Source organism: Clarias gariepinus, chromosome 24, assembly GCF_024256425.1.
Source record: "Clarias gariepinus isolate MV-2021 ecotype Netherlands chromosome 24, CGAR_prim_01v2, whole genome shotgun sequence".
NCBI lineage: Eukaryota > Metazoa > Chordata > Actinopteri > Siluriformes > Clariidae > Clarias > Clarias gariepinus.
Window position 1 is genome coordinate 19072186 of NC_071123.1, and position 16437 is coordinate 19088622.

General features: G+C 41.0%; 1 protein-coding gene across 2 annotated transcripts; it reads right to left on the bottom strand.

Moving 5' to 3' along the window:
* Window positions 1-1595: 1595 nt before the first annotated feature.
* Window positions 1596-15262, bottom strand: LOC128512040 (golgin subfamily A member 6-like protein 6). Of its 2 annotated transcripts, XM_053485161.1 has the most exons (6): window positions 14356-15262; window positions 13453-13484; window positions 11588-11648; window positions 10222-10818; window positions 5479-5550; window positions 1596-5045 (listed from the first exon to the last, which is right to left on the bottom strand). In XM_053485161.1, the coding sequence occupies exons 3-6, from the start codon at window positions 11616-11618 to the stop codon at window positions 3820-3822; spliced, it is 1926 nt and encodes a 641-aa protein (XP_053341136.1). In that variant the 5' UTR covers window positions 11619-11648; window positions 13453-13484; window positions 14356-15262; the 3' UTR covers window positions 1596-3819. The 2 variants fall into 2 exon arrangements, with proteins under 2 accessions (XP_053341136.1, XP_053341137.1); XM_053485162.1 differs by lacking the exon at window positions 5479-5550 and having other exon boundaries at window positions 13453-15258.
* Between the last annotated feature and the right edge of the window lie 1175 nt (window positions 15263-16437).

The window sequence follows — 16437 nt, forward strand, 5'->3', positions numbered from 1 at the left end:
ACTATCTTGTAGATTTGTTATCAACCCTTCCGCATTCCACTTATCATTTTCACTCGGATGCATGTACTGTATTTCCCTGCAATTAGCTCATGCTGCAATCCAGGGTTGTTTCCAGGATTTTCAGTTAAGGGGGGCTCAGCCCCCATAGATGTTTAACACATATTTGGCTTGTTTAGAATCAGTACTCAAATGTATTATGGTAAACGCTGTTTACCGTATAAACCTTTTTCTATGTACAGGTACAGAAAAATGTAACCAGAAAACAGCATATAACTTTATGCTTACATTGATTAGCAATATAAACAACACACATGTGAGGCTGGACGATGGAATAAACTGTGTGGGGGCCAATAATGCCAAACATTTATCTGTTAATTCTTTGACAATACTGCAGCTTTTTGTTGGAAACTGGCAGACATAAAAAATGTAAAAAATAGTTTCTGATGCAATGATTTCACTCAATGTTGGGGACACAGTGTTAATGTGCCTGAAAGGCTGCGCTTTCAGAGAACTCAACTGTAGAACTGAACAGAGAACTGAAGATGGAAGGTTTTTCAAGTCACATGGGAGTAGGTCTCCAAATGAGCAGCAGGTGAGAATAAAACCTTCCATTTACAGTTAAATATAAATATTAAAACTTTGATAATCATGTTATCTAGTTTAATTTAATGTTTAGCTACATAAATAAAACACTAAGATCTATTCAACCCCTCAAAATTTCATAGCTACTAGACTATTTATTCAAATTCATTAATAGAGACAAACATTGTTTAAATGTAAATAAATAAAGCATCTTTTTAATATCATTCTTTGTTTCAAGTGATAAAAAACCCTACTCTAAGGCTAATTAATGTATTTTAAGATTGTATTACGATGCAATATTTATTACAAAAAAGGATTTTTCTATCTCTGTAAATTACACTACTATGCAGTTAAAGCGAGTGCACTGAATGCTGACTGTCACTATTTTTAATCATTTATGCTCATAACTCTATGGTAGTTAATATGCACTGTGTACTGTTTTATATAGACAGTTAGATTTTCCAATTAAAACAGCAACGGCATGATTGTTGTGTAAAGTAGACTATACGTTCATAGAGTGTGTATTAAGGGCCTCCTTTTTCACTAGAGGAAACAGCTGGTGTGATGAGGGTGAACACAGCGAAGATTTAACTGATTAATTCCTCATGACATTTTGTAAACTGTATTTATGAGAAAGGACTGCACTGATGCAGATATAACAATTTATCCAAAAACACACACCTTGCCCTGATACTCCCTCTGTGATGGCAAACTGAAGACCGCGCTAAAAGACGGGAAGGAGGTGAAGAAGAAATTTAAAGGGGACGATGGGCGATCACCAATTTGTGTGAAGTTTCTGAAGAATTTTTAGGGGGGCTGAGTACAAATGTTAGGGGGGGCTAAAGCCTCTCTAAAAATGGCCTAGCAACGCCCATGGACTGCAATCACAAGTCCACTTTTTTAATTGACAACAATCCCAGATTGCTGTATGAGACATGGTCAGATTCCTTAGGAATGTTACAATAAAATATTAAATATGTAAAAACTATTTATTACACATAATTACAAAAGTGTACAAAATAAAAAATATGTATATTTATTGAGACCATACAATTTGAAAGGCATATTTTTTTAAAAAACATGACAATACATACATTTATTTATAACATTTACAGGATATACAACATGACAACATAAAAAAAGTCTGACAAAACTTCTAGATATGTCCAACAGACATGAGGATGTTGTCCTGTAATGTAACTTTTTTTAACTGAATAACTTTTAATATAAATGTCCCAGAATGGCATAATTGTTCACATGGACACACCACAAAATAAATCATATTAACAAAAAACAGACAAATGTTTTGACAAATAAATAAATCTAACGGAAGAAAAAAGTAACCGTCATCCAATTGAAACATCAGCAGTAAAAATCTGTATGTTTTCTGACTTTTTCTGTTGAGTCTACGTAGCTGTTATAATGTTGGTGATAGCAACAACTGGCAGGTCCTGCGAATGCACCAGAACATGAAATGTATTGTAACTCTAAAAGTATGAAATGTATCAAAATGTGCTTGTACATATTTTCTTTTCGTTTTTTTTATTGATGTTGTACAAAAGAATCGTAACACCTTGTTGCATGATTTCAGTTTGTCCTTAAAAAATGTCCTTACTCAATAGATTTAATAAGTTGACCTGTATGACAAGAAACTGACTTCCTGACTGGCAATAATAATGATATAACATAATAGAAGTTTTGTAAATTGTAGCCAGTTGGACAATTCATATTGGTGATGGAACAAAACAAATAATAAAAGACCATTGTTTTAAATGATCCCAAGCCATATTAATGAAAATTCCTAGTTTAAATGGTTGCTCCTACTGATGAAATTCTAACCAAACTGTTAGAACTGTGGCTTTTTACCAAAAAGTTTCCTTAAAAACATGGATCCGAGTAAAGATAAAGGTTATTCATAAAAGATTTTAACCTTTAAATGAGTAGACCAAGTAGAAGACTCCTAAGAGGCTTAGAAGTTCCTTAAGCAGAGGAGAAAATAGCAAAAAGATGAAGATGAAGTATTAACTCCCTAGATTGCTACATAGAAACCAACTTCCCAGTCACAGTATCTGAAAAGAGCAACATAATTTTTCTCCAGTTATTTTCTCTGTGTGCATGGAATTGGCGTGTACTCCCCATCGGTTTCCTCCCACAGTCCAAAGACATGCAGATTAGGACAAATGGCCTTCCCAAATTGCACATAGTGTGTAAATGTGTGTGTATGTGTGTGATGGATTACACCGCTGCATGCTACACCGCTGCATGCCCCAAGTCTCCTGAGATAGGCTCCAGGCTCCCTGCAACCATGTGTACAGGATTAAACGGTATAGACAATGACTGAGTGAGTGAGTGAGTGAGTATACAGTATAAGCTGAAAAAAAAATGCAAATAAATATGTGCGATTTGTTATTTCAGAATGAAGGTTTATATTATAATTAAGAGCTTCATAGTGATGCGCGGGCCATGCATTTTTCATACCCGCACTCGACCTGGCCCCATAAGAGGGCCAATACAACTCACCCAACCCGCTCTGTTGTACTTCATTAGCACTGGACTGTTAAATGGGCTAGAGGAGCGCACTAACAGCACTAACATTGTTCCCTGTCACACAACAGGGAGGGCACTTATAAATGTAGTAAAAAAAATGTTTCAGACCTTTGACAAAAAAGGGGTTTTTGAGCTGGTGATTATATTCTAAATAAAAGCTATACGGTAGGTACTATTTGGGGGCGAAAATTAAATCTCTAATGATAAATCTGCCCGTGTATATGTCTGTTTAGTAAAAGAACCAGAGAAGTCAAAGTGGAAAGTGGAGGGGAAAAAAATAGTAATCCAAACCCGTCTGACCCAGCGGTCTGTTAGTAGGTCCTGGTGGTTGTAGGTTAACTAATTCATTACGTTTGTTAGTCTGTTTGTTTGACAACAAATCACGCTTAAGCCAACATGCCTTGCTAGAATTTTTAAAGCTAATTATGTATAATAAAGCTCTCCTAAATGATCCTTAGGAGCTTTATGAATACAGTCCCAGATCTTTTGCCCTACAAGGTCTTCTTAGCAGTAACGAACAGCTTGGCTCTGCGTTTTCACTTATTTTACTAGCCTTATGCTAATACATTTTGCTTTGTGATCTCCATGATGTATTTTATTATTTTATTTCTGACTGGGTGATTATCTGGGGCTTTATAAACTCAGTAAAAAAAAATCTTTGAAGAGATTTTTCTTTTGAAGAGTCTTAAATTAATCTCCTGTTACATTTGCATTGCCTGTCCCTGAGTCACTTCTCTCTTTTCCAATGAACCTATTCCAACAGCTGGTGAGCTCTGAAAGTTTCTGTTCAATAATCTCCAGCTCTCTGTTCTTTTTCTCCATGTCTCTGCTAACGCCTTCCCGCATTGTTTTTGAGGCCATTATATTTCGCCTAAGTTCAGGCAAGATGATTTTCATGAGGTTTCTCTCTGTCTCAATGATGTCCTCTCCTTCATACACCTTCCTGATCTTCTCCATCTCCTGTTTGTGCCTCTCCTCCACCTCTCTCCTCTCTTTTTCTCTATTTTCTTTTAGCTTCTTTACCTTTTCCTCCAATTTAGTCCTTTTCTCTACTTCTTGTTTAAGATCCATTTCAAGTTCTCTCTTTTTCTCTTCATGTCTCTCTTCTATCATCTTTCTCTCCAGTTCTGTTGTTCGATCATTCAGTTGTCTGATGTCTTCTTCATGCTTCTGGATGGCTCCCTCTATTTTTCTCAGAGAATTTTGCATGTCCTTATTAATCTTCTCCTTTACTTCCATCTCCTCTCTCATCCGTTTTTCTTTTCTTTCCTTTTGGATGATGGTCTCCAATGCTATAATCTGAGATACTATTTCCAGGTAGATCTCACTGCTGTAGAATTTCTCTCCTCTTCCTTCCACCATCTTCTCTATCTTCTCCAGGAGCTCTGAGACTTGAGAACCATCTCCATGCTCCTTAATGTTGAGACAGTGAAACCTGTTCCCACATTTCTCTAAGAGTCTCTGGACCTCCTGGTCTCCTGATTGGATAAACTCCTCAATGTTCTTCTTCTGAAGTTCATCAGTAACACTGAATATAATCATTGTGTTTTTCCAACATCTCTCCCCAAAAATCTCCTCCATTTTCTCCAGCATCCCTCTCTCCTCTCCTGTAGGCTGCTTTACAGGTATGACCAGGAGGAAGGCATGGGGTCCTGGAGCAGACTGACGAACACAAAGTTCCACGTCCTGTCTCAACTTCTCCAGAGAGAGTTCAGGAAAGAACCAGTCAGGAGTGTCCACCACAGTCACCTTCCTCCCAGCCACCTCCCCCTGTGTGCTCTCACTCTGCTGGGTGGATGTAGATGTAGATGTAGCTGTAGCAGCCTGGTTCTTTCCCTCTCTGCTCAGGATGGTGTTTTCTGCTGCACTCTTCCCAGACCCTGTCCTCCCCAGCAGCACCAGCCTCAAAATTTCCACTGAAAATAAACAAAAATAAAAAATTTAATACAGAATCACTTACTGTATTGTGGTAATTACATCGTTCTTTGCAGCATGATGGTGGACTAATGGGACATTATGATGAAATCTGGAAAGCCTACAGTACATCCTTAAAATGACTCCCGTTTAAATTTCACAAAATGTAAAGAGTTGAACAGTAATATGTGTGTTGAACTGTATAATTGCAAGTCCCACCCACTAGTGACTGCTTTCTTATTTGCTATTATTTTTAATTACAGTATCTGTTATACCACTACTGGCTTATGTCAGCTTTACAATATTGATCTTTTATGTAATTTTATAAATGTAAATATGCTTGCTGCATCTCTTTTTAGTCGTGTCTTTTCCCCATAAACTAGTGTTGAATTACTGTACACACTAAACATACATCAATAAATTGTAATTATTTACATGATGGACGACCTCCCTCTATACTGTTTTCTCTCCTGATTGGTGCTGCTGAGTCCTGAGTCTCTTCACTCACTAGGAAACATCAGAACCAATGAGAATCAGAATGAGAATGTCATGCACACTCAAGCCGCGACCGGCACTAGGACCCAGAAGTAATGCGGTCGCGAACCAGGAAGTATCTAAGGAGTAAACAAACCACAGTACAACGCTCAGTCATTGAGTTGCCCGATGTTGCCTCGTTTGCGGTCATCTAACTGTGAGTACTCACCTTTTTGGCTTCGCTTTCTTGCTGAGTGTGTATTTATAGGACGCGGGTTAGATTGTGTCTTTTCCTTGCTCCCCAATCGTAAGAGTCCTTAGACTAACTGCGTGATTATCCTGCCTATTCGTGTCACTCCGCGTTTGGGTTTACCAGTCACGCTACACAGGGCTAACCGCTAAAGCTACGTCTTCTGGTCATCTCAGGTTAGTTCTTGACAGAATGACTGAGCCTACCGCGGTGAACCCAGCGGAGCATGCGCGTCTCTGCGGTGTGGTGGATCAGCATGCCGCGCTCATCAATCAGCTAACCGGAGAGCTCGCTACTTTGCGCCAGAGCGTCCAAGACGTCGCGGCCTTGCGCCGCGAGGTGGCGGAGCTCCGGCGGGAGAATGCGGATCTCCGCGCGGCTGTTGCTGACGCGGCGAGCCGGCCTCCCGTTGCGGCGGCCGCAGCACCGCATCCCCCACCTCCCCCCCCTTCAGATGTCTTTCTAGCTCTACCAGATAAATGGGACGGCACGGACGGGAGATGTAATGTGTTCTGGACAGCATTAGATTTGGTGTTTGAGTTCAACGCCACCAAGTACTCCACCAATCGGCTTCGCATTGCTCTTCTCGTATCGTTGTTGTCCGGGCAGGCAGCTGAGTGGGCCACGGCAGTGCTTAGAGCAGACACCGATACCGCCCATTCTTACAACGAATTCACCAGCCAGCTCAGACTCACCTTTGAACATCCTGCGGGCGAGGTGGAGACCGACACAAAGCTCTACCACCTGCGGCAGGGAGGATTGTCTGTGAGTCGCTATACTGCTGAATTCCGCACCCTTGCAGTACAGACAGCCTGGGGAGACGCTGCGCTCTTCTCTCTCTCTTCAACTTCTCTCTTTCATCATCGATCAGCATCAAGAACAGCTACAGTTTTTCCTCACACCTATCTCATCACCTCCGGTCATCCTCGGTTATCCCTGGTTACTGCAGCACGACCCTCTCATCTCATGGGCACAGAACCGGATCCTTCAGTGGGGGCCGACCTGCACCGAGCTCTGCCTCCGGGCACCGGCTGGGAGTCCGAAGCCCCCGACGTCGACCCCGACGCCATTCCACCTGAGTATCGAGATCTGGCTGAAGTGTTCTGCAAAAAAAGAGCCACTCACCTACCACCTCATCGCCCATACGACCTGGCGATTGAACTTCAGCCAGGCTCCGCCCCCCCCCGCAGCCATCTCTACTCTCTATCGACCACCGAGACTATGGAGGAGTACGTCGCCAACGCCCTGCGCCACGGTACCATCCGGCCCTCCTCCTCACCAGCCGCCGCGGGGTTTTTCTTCGTGAAGAAGAAAGGGGGCGAACTTCGCCCAGGTGTCGACTATCGGAGGCTAAACAAGATCACAATAAAGAACCGACATCCGCTGCCACTCACCAACTCTGCCCTGGACGCCCTCTCTGGTGCCACCATTTTCACGAAGTTGGACCTCCGGAGCGCCTACAACTTGGTGCGTATCAGAGAGAGCGATGAGTGGAAGACGGCGTTCATCACACCCACTCGACACTACGAGAGCCTGGTCATACCCTTTGGACTCTGCAACGCACCCTCGGCCTTCCAACAATTTATTAATGACGTCGTCAGAGACATGCTGGGCCGATGGGTGTTCGTCTACCTGGACGATATCCTCATTTATTCCCATAACCTCAAGGAGCACATCCAACATGTTCTGGCGGTTCTTAAGAGATTGCTTGCTCACCAACTGTACTGCAAGCTGGAAAAATGTGCTTTCCACGAGCACTCCACCACGTTCCTGGGTTTTGTCATCTCGCCCCAGGGTGTGGCCATGGATCCTCAGAAGCTCGAAGCTGTGCGTCACTGGCCCCTACCCAGGACCCTCAAACAGCTTCAATGTTTTCTGGGGTTAGTGAACTTCTATCGTCGCTTCATCCGGGGCTACAGTACAGTTGCAGCACCATTAACTGCCTTGACCAGGCCCTCGCTTCACCCATTTTGCCTTACACCTGCTGCCATCTCCGCCTCCCAAGATCTGTGTCATCGTTTCACCACCGCTCCCATCCTTCTCCACCCAGACGCCAACCAACCTTTCGTTGTGGAGGTGGACGCGTCGGATGTGGGCGCCGGCGCCGTTCTCTCTCAACGAGGTCCAGACCAGAAACTGCACCTGTGTGGTTTCTTCTCCAAAAAATTCAACCCCACTCAGCAGCGATACGGGGTAGGGGACCGCGAACTGCTGGGCATAAAGTGGGACTTGGAGGAATGGCGTCACTGGCTCCAGGGCGCCAGTGAGTCGTTCATCGTCTGGACCGACCATCAGAACCTTATCACCATCAGGAACTTAAGACAACTGAATCCACGACAGGCACGGTGGGCTCTATTTTTCGAACAGTACAATTTCCACCTGTCGTAAAGCCCGGGGTCCAAAAACACCAAGGCCGATGCACTTTCAAGACAACACGACGAAGACCTTCCCCGGGCGGATACCGTGCCTGTCATCCCCTCTTCCCGGATCATCACACCTCTTCAGTGGAATTTGGAGACAAGGGTCCGCCAGGCACAGGCCGCAGAGGCCGGACCGGCAGGCGTGCCGCCTGGGCGACTCTACGTACCCCAGAACGTGAGAGCAGACGTCCTCCAATGGGGCCACTCCTCCGCGGTCGCCGGACACCAAGCGACAAGAAGGACCCTCTCGTTCATCCAACGGGCGTTCTGGTGGCCGTCAATGAGAAGGGACGTCATCGAGTTCGTCCAGGCGTGCCCGGTGTGCGCCAGGGCCAAGGACACCAATCAGCCACCCCCGGGAGAGCTCCAACCACTTCCTGTTCCTCGGCGGTCCTGGACGCACATCGCCCTGGACTTCATCACGGGCCTGCCGGTTTTCGAAGGGAAGAACACCATCCTCACCATTGTTGACCGGTTTTCCAAGGCTGTGCAGCTGGTGGCCCTCACCGGACTTCCATCAGCCAAAACCACCGCTGAACTAATACTGGAACACGTAGTCCGCCTGCATGGGTTCCCCAAAGACATCGTCTCGGACAGGGGGCCCCAGTTCACCGCCCGGTTCTGGAAGGCCTTCTGCCGTCTGATCAACTCCACCAGTAGTCTGTCATCCGGATACCATCCTCAGACTAATGGTCAGACGGAACGGACCAACCAACAACTGGAGCGCTACCTAAGGTGTTTTGTGGCCGACCGCCAGCGCTCCTGGGCCCGCTACCTCACATGGGCAGAACTTTCCCACAACCTGCACGTCTCCTCAGCCACCAATCTAAGCCCATTTGAGGTATGCTATGGTTTCCAACCTCCGATGTTTGCCCATCAAGAACCGGAGGTCGACGTATTATCGGCCCAACAGTTGGTCCGTAGGTGTCGACGGCTCTGGAACCAAGCCAACCTCGCTATCCAGAAGGCCAATCAACAATACACCACTCAACACCGCCGTCGACACCCTCCGGGACGTTTGTACAGAGTAGGTGACAAGGTCTGGTTATCCACAAAGAACCTCCACCTCCATACCGAATCCAGGAAACTCTCACCTCGCTTAATAGGACCATACCGCATCACCCTAAGGATAAACCCTGTCACCTACCGGCTCCAGCTGCCTGCGGCGCTTCGGATCCACCCGGTTTTCCACACATCTCAACTCAAACCCTTCATCACCTCTTCTATGATTCCACCCACCCCCCCTGCTCCTCCTCCCCGCATCATTGACGGTGGTCCCGCCTACACCGTGCGTCGGATCCTCGATTCACGCCCTCGGGGCAGAGGCACCCAGTACCTAGTTGATTGGGAAGGCTACAGCCCCGAGGAACGATCGTGGATTCCGGCCCGGTTCATCCTCGATCCCAAACTCATTCGAGACTACCGTCGTCGGGTATCCTCCACCCCAGGACCGTCAGGAGCCAGTCCTGGACAGGGGGGTACTGTCATGCACACTCAAGCCGCGACCGGCACTAGGACCCGGAAGTAATGCGGTCGCGAACCAGGAAGTATAAAATGAGTAAACAAACCACAGTACAACGCTCAGTCATTAAGTTGCCCGATGTTGCCTCGTTTGCGGTCATCTAACTGTGAGTACTCACCTTTTTGGCTTCGATTTCTTGCGGAGTGTGTATTTATAGGACGCGGGTTAGATTGTGTCTTTCCCTTGCTCCCCAATCGTGAGAGTCCTTAGACTAACTGCGTGATTATCCTGCCTATTCGTGTCACTCCGCGTTTGGGTTTACCAGTCACGCTACACAGGGCTAACCGCTAAAGCTACGTCTTCTGGTCATCTCAGGTTAGTTCTTGACAGAGAAAGACATACTTCAAAATGTAGAGTTAGACTATGGACATGTCTATAATACACAGTTTGAATTACACTGCATCAAGTATTATTCCAGTATATTTCATGTTCTTACATATGATTTATTAAATGTACATTTACAATTTAAACCACAAAAAAATTGGAATAGCTTATTTTAATAAATTACCCACTTATTGGAGGTAACTCGTCCTTGCTGTTTCTTCTCCTGATGGGGGCTGATGGTTCTGGATCTGTCTGTTCCTGCAGCTGCTTTGTTTTCTCCTCTACAAGTCTCTCTTTCTCCTGAAGCTGTTTGTCTCTCTCCATTAGCCGTGTCTCTCTCTCAGTTAGACATCTCTCTTTCTCTTCAAGCTGTTTGTTTTTTTCCGCTAACTCAGTTTTCTGTTGCTCCAGTATGATTGTCATCTCCTGTAGTTGTCTTTTCTTGTCCTCCAGCTCCTGTCCCAGTGTCTCCAGTTTGTTTTTACTGGTTTCCAGCTCTTCATCTGTGTTCTTCAGCTGTGTTTCTTTCTCACTCAACAGTTTGTTCATATTCTCCAGTTGTGAGATTTTCTCTTTAACTTGTTCAGTAGCATGTTGAAGTTTATTATTTGTTGCCATTAACACTGCGTCTCTCTCAGAAAGAGTCTTCTCATTGCTCTCCAAATGTTCTTTTAGAATCTTCAGCGCTTCATTTGTCACATGTAATTCTTCCTCCTTCTCATGTAGATCTTTTTTTTCCAGCTGTTGTTCTTTATTTTTCAGTGATTTTAATGCTTGGTCCAGTTCTTTAAAATATTAAGGAGGAGAGTAAGCTGAATAATTAATGTGATTATACCCAGTCATCAGTGATTATTATTATTTTCCTAACTTGGTAAATAAAAAATTCCCTTTCTAACAAAACAATCTCACTACTCATCATGATGCACATTACACATTACATATTAACACACATTTGCACATTTTGCACATCATGGAACTTTGACTTTGCTCATCTTTTGCACATTGTCTTGCTCATGACTTGACATTATTTTTATATCCCAATTACATTCTATTTCTATTTTATTATTTGCACATAATGTAAATAAAATAAATAAATAAAATATATAGCTAAAAGTTTTTCTATATTTTTCTATATTTCTATATTTGTAAAAAAATTATTCTATTCCATACCTTATATTCATATTGGATAACTCTTACTGTATGTTTCCCTTTTTTTTTTTTTTTTTTTTTTAGATCAGCTGTCTTGTAAGCATTTCACTTCATATCATACTGTATATAACTGTGTACATGAGAAATAACATTTTAATTTGAATCTACTTTTCTTTTAAATTTATTATGTGTTTTTACCAAAATCTTTTTTATAAATTAAAAAGGAAAAAGCTCAACTTGGAAATAGCTTTGCCTCTTTATAAGCACCCCCTCAACCACCAACCTAAATAAAAACAGTGTCAGCACATCTCTCACAAAGGTTTACTGTAGCACTTATCTATTGAACACTTCACTGTGCAACACATGATCAGGTGTGTTTACTTTTGTAGCTTTTTCCAAACTCACCAGTCTGTAGAGCAGACATCTTCATTTGCATTCTCTCATATTCTGTCCATTTTCTGTCACTCTGTGGAAGAGAATAAATCAGAGTAAAGGTTTTTGTACCTGACTCCATACTGTATGTGAATAAAACTTTAAACAAAGTGTTTCTCTGTTCATGTTACAGTGCGTGTGTCTCACTAAGAGGTATTACGAATACTACAGTACACACTGAGCTGATTGACTGAGCTGATTTAAACTGATATTGTATTTAATACCACTGCTTTTTAATGCAGCTGAAAAACATGATAAAAAAAAAAACGTATCATTACAGGAGAGATACACATCCTTTCCTCTACAGAACAATTAGGTTTTTGGATGTTATGATTGTGATGGCATCACACAATAACTCAATATATTGATATTCTATCCCGGATTTTGTCCTGGAAGAGACTGGTTATGCTTAATATTAATTTTAATGTTTATTACCTCACCTTTAAATTTTTATGACCATTGGTCAGCCATGATCGAAACACAAAACAACTGTCAAACCTACACAATTCTCAGACACCGAGAGTATATTATGCATTGGTTCTCTAAAGTGACATTAAATTTGCAGATTTTAATGGTAAATTAATGGTAATGTTTTTTTCTGTTTTTGGGTGCCTACACAAATCCTTGTGTTAAATTAAATATGTATTAAACTGTTCTATGCCTCTTTAAATGGAGTTAAAGGAAATGTTTGCAGATGGACTAAAATGTCAGTGAAAGTCAGTTTTTTTTTTGCATTTTATTTTTGCTTCATGACTTATTTTGTTTGTAAACACTTTGTTTAAATATAATTATAGTAATAGTAACAGCCAGAATTATGACACCAGTAATCACAGAAAATTGTTAACTGTAGGACTTTCATGTTTGTTCTAGACATCAGTTCCCAGTATTAATTGCACCTCACAGATCAGTCACATGTTAATTGTAGTCACCTGCACTGTTGATTAAGACTTAGTTTATTTAGTTTGTTTATTCCAAAGGTGGGTTTTAATCCGCCTAAAGTACCCTGTGAAGTATACTTTACAAGGTGTTTAGCAATGTTAAGAGTGATTCCAAACCACAGGGAGCAAAAATGTTCAGTCAATGGGAACAGCTAACGGTGTAGGGAACAAGTAAAAAACAGGTGTTCACTTCACTGGAAAAGGGAATGAAGAATTTCCCAGCAGTCATTGCATCTTGTTGGAGCATAAAAAAGGGATCTTGAAAAAGGATTTATATATTTATAAATATTTTATTGAGAAATATATTATATATCTATATATTTATGGAGAATGACATCATATTAAAAGGACACAAAAATACATTTTATTCCAATCAAGATATCCTTAGTATTATATACTGTAGGCTAGTAATCTGTAAAAAATAATAAACTTTGTACATCTTTAATTTATTATTGTTAATCAATTTATTTAAAGTTAAATACGTTTTAATTGTATGCTTTATAATAGGATTTTGTTTCAATAAATATTTAATATTTAATTTCCTTAGTATGAAATTTTCACGGCAACAGCAACGGTGTGGCGCTTATGTTATCATGGTAACGTACAAAGTGATAACTGCACTGGTGACTTCACAGCGTGTTCCGAATGGTGGAGTTTTGTAGAGGGAAGTTCCCTTCACCAACATTCACTCCAGAGAGTAGGGAGCACCCTGTGAATAACACTTTAAAATGGAATGCAACTTGTTTTTCAGTCATTGTTCTGAATCTGTTATCATTGCTGGTGTCAATGTTTATTTTGTTTGGTATACTGAAGTATTTTACTTTTTGTTTTGTTTGGTTGGATTTTAAATGGATCTTTATAATGGTAAAAAACTTTAATAGTTTAGAACAGTCTACTCACCTGAGTAACCCAGACGCCTTTTTCTTGATGATCTGACAAAAGTACAAAGAAATCTTGCTGAGACAACTAAAAATTATTTGCTATTCTTTGTAAATTTCTCTTTATTATATGCAATAATGTTAAAAATAATCATTTGTTGGTTGTTTTCCTGTACTGGTTCGTAAGTATTGGACTAAATGGCTATCAGAAAATTCCTAAAAAGGCTAATCATCTGATGCGAACGTACTGAATGATCAGGTTCTTACACAAATACCCTTGTCTTCCTAGATGTCTTGGGCATATGCTGGGTCCTTTGAAAATTACGAAGCATTTTTACAAACAGCATGAACTGACCACCACATTACACACCATAGGCAAAGTGTGTGTGTGATTTTCTGTGGGGTCAAGTAGTGTACACTACAGTATTATTTGTCACTCTCTTTAAGAAGATGGAATCTGTTAGAATCTGACACATACTTTATGCATTACTGCACAGTAGAATTATTTTTTTCGCATAATCCAGTGTAGGTGGGGTCCAAGTCCAAGGTCAGCATTGATACAGCATCCACGGAGCAGATACTGTAGTGTAAAGCGTCTTGCTCGAGGGACAAACAGTGGTAACCTTGGGGAACTGGGGATCGAGTCACCAACTTTCTGATCGGTAACTCAATGCCTTAAGCTTCTGAGCTACCACTGCCCCAGAAGGAGGAGTTACTACTATAAAATTACAATTAAACAATTATTTTATTCAAAGAAAAAGCTTTTTAGCTTTTAGGATCAGTGTGTAAGTCAGATTTCTGTTTGCAGAACACTAATGACGAACTAGGCAACAGCATGATGAATGACCTGACATCAGTCTGTTGGTACTTTGCTCTAAACAAGTAACTCAAATATGTAGAATTTTATAGTAAATGTTGTTCTCACCTCGTTCCTCTGTCCTCTGTGGATTCCCTGTGAGCTAGTTTGGGATGAAGAGTTAACTTCAGATTAAATCTACAAAATATTCTGTTGCACTGTGTTGAAAATCATCTGCTTACACTGGAGAGATTTATCAGCTACAGAAACAACTGTGAAATAAAAATTCATGCAGCGAGAAACTTAACCACTACCCGATAATCATTAACTTGTGTTTTTCTTTCATTACTTTCATATAACACTTTCATATAACACTGTTCTGCTAGGAGCATTAACTATAGAGTTGTGTATGTGCAGAACATTAATGTCTCAACAGTGCATTTACTGTAGATCTCCTCTCCATACTAAGGTGTAGCTCCTTATTAGTGCAGGAGAACTAAATACAGTGGACCGTATTTGGACTGTACAAAAGGAGAGAGATTCTGGCAGTGATGTGTGTTATGTTACATGTTTATTATTACAATTTTTTTTTTTTTACTTTTTTTTTACTTGACATGGTAAACATCTCTGTCTATGTTATTGAAGTGCATAAGGGTGCGGAGATGCGTTGTAGGAGGGAAACTGACTGATGGGTGTCGAATCTCTCTTAACGATAAAAGCCTTTTACTGTTGCCAATAATACAGCACTGAAGAGATTTTTGTTTATAATAATAATAATAATAATAATAATAAAACAGAATACTTGTATAATTCTATTAATGCCAATGCTACTACTGTATATGTAAACATGAGTGATAATTGCATTCATATATTTAATCACGGAGTAAAAACAATTTTAATTTATGTGATAAGTTCATATATGTACAGTAGTAACAGTCTTTTATATTAATGTGAAGTCTAGTTATTTACTTACCCCTGCTGAAGGTGCCATGTAAAACAGAGAGTAATGTAATCTTAGATTAAACATAATAAGGAACACATATAACTTATTATAGTCATACAAATGATAATCTTACATAAATAAGTAACAAAACTGACACTGTTAAAAAAATTAATACAGTGGAACCTCAGATTACGAGTAAAGTGGTTTGCGAGTGTTCCACAACACGAGCAAAGATTTTTAATAAATTTTGACTTGGAAAACTAACAAGTCTTGGTTTACGAGTACATAGTACAGAGAATGCATGCGCTTCTTGTTTTGATGCCGAGCGTCACATGATCACAACTGAGCCAATGTTTTTTCTCTCTCTTGTGCTGCGGAATTGTGGGTAATTGGCTTCCTTGCTGGGTCTTAGTGCTCATCTCTTACTGGTATAATTAGCATGTAAGCACGCATGTACTGTTTACTATAATACTGTGGCCACGTGTGTACAGCGTGCATGTACTGTTTCTTATAACACACGTGTGTAGAGCGCGCATGTAAAGCAAAAGAAAGTCTCAGTAGAGAGGTTAAAGATCCATTTTCTCTCTCTCTGTTTCAGCCTGTCATTATGTGTGCGCGCATAATTTGTGCCCCTTCACACCTCTCGGGGCTTGTGTAAAGGTGAAGGTGTGTGCGGCCTCACACACACACGCACACGCACACACACACACACACTACACACACACACACACACACACACACACACTCTGCTCTACACAGAAACACTGCTCTGTCACGATTCTTTTCAAAGGGTAAATGCAGGCTAATTTGGTTTACTTTATATCAGTGATTCCGTTAGTATGCACTCACGCAAGTGTCATTAGCGATGTTCCTTGCAAATTTTTCTGACAAAACAGTCTTTCTGTTAATGTGTGTGTGTGTGTGTGTGTGTGTGTGTGTGTGTGTGTTTGTGTGAAATTCTAATAAGAGAGGAGAAAGGTTTATTATGTAAGCTGATTCCTCTTCTACTTTTACTTTAGATTCACACACATACACACACACACACACACATACCCACATACACACAGCGCCTGTACGCATAAATGGAAACCCTTATCTGTCAGGATTTATTTTTACTTTTTTTAAAGGTAAATTGATTTATTTTTCATTTATATTTTGTATGAACTATTTTTATGTATTTATTTTTTTGGGATGTGGAACGAATAATTAGAGTTTTTATTATTTCTTATGGGAAAATTTGCTTCGATTTATGTTTTGAAATACAAACC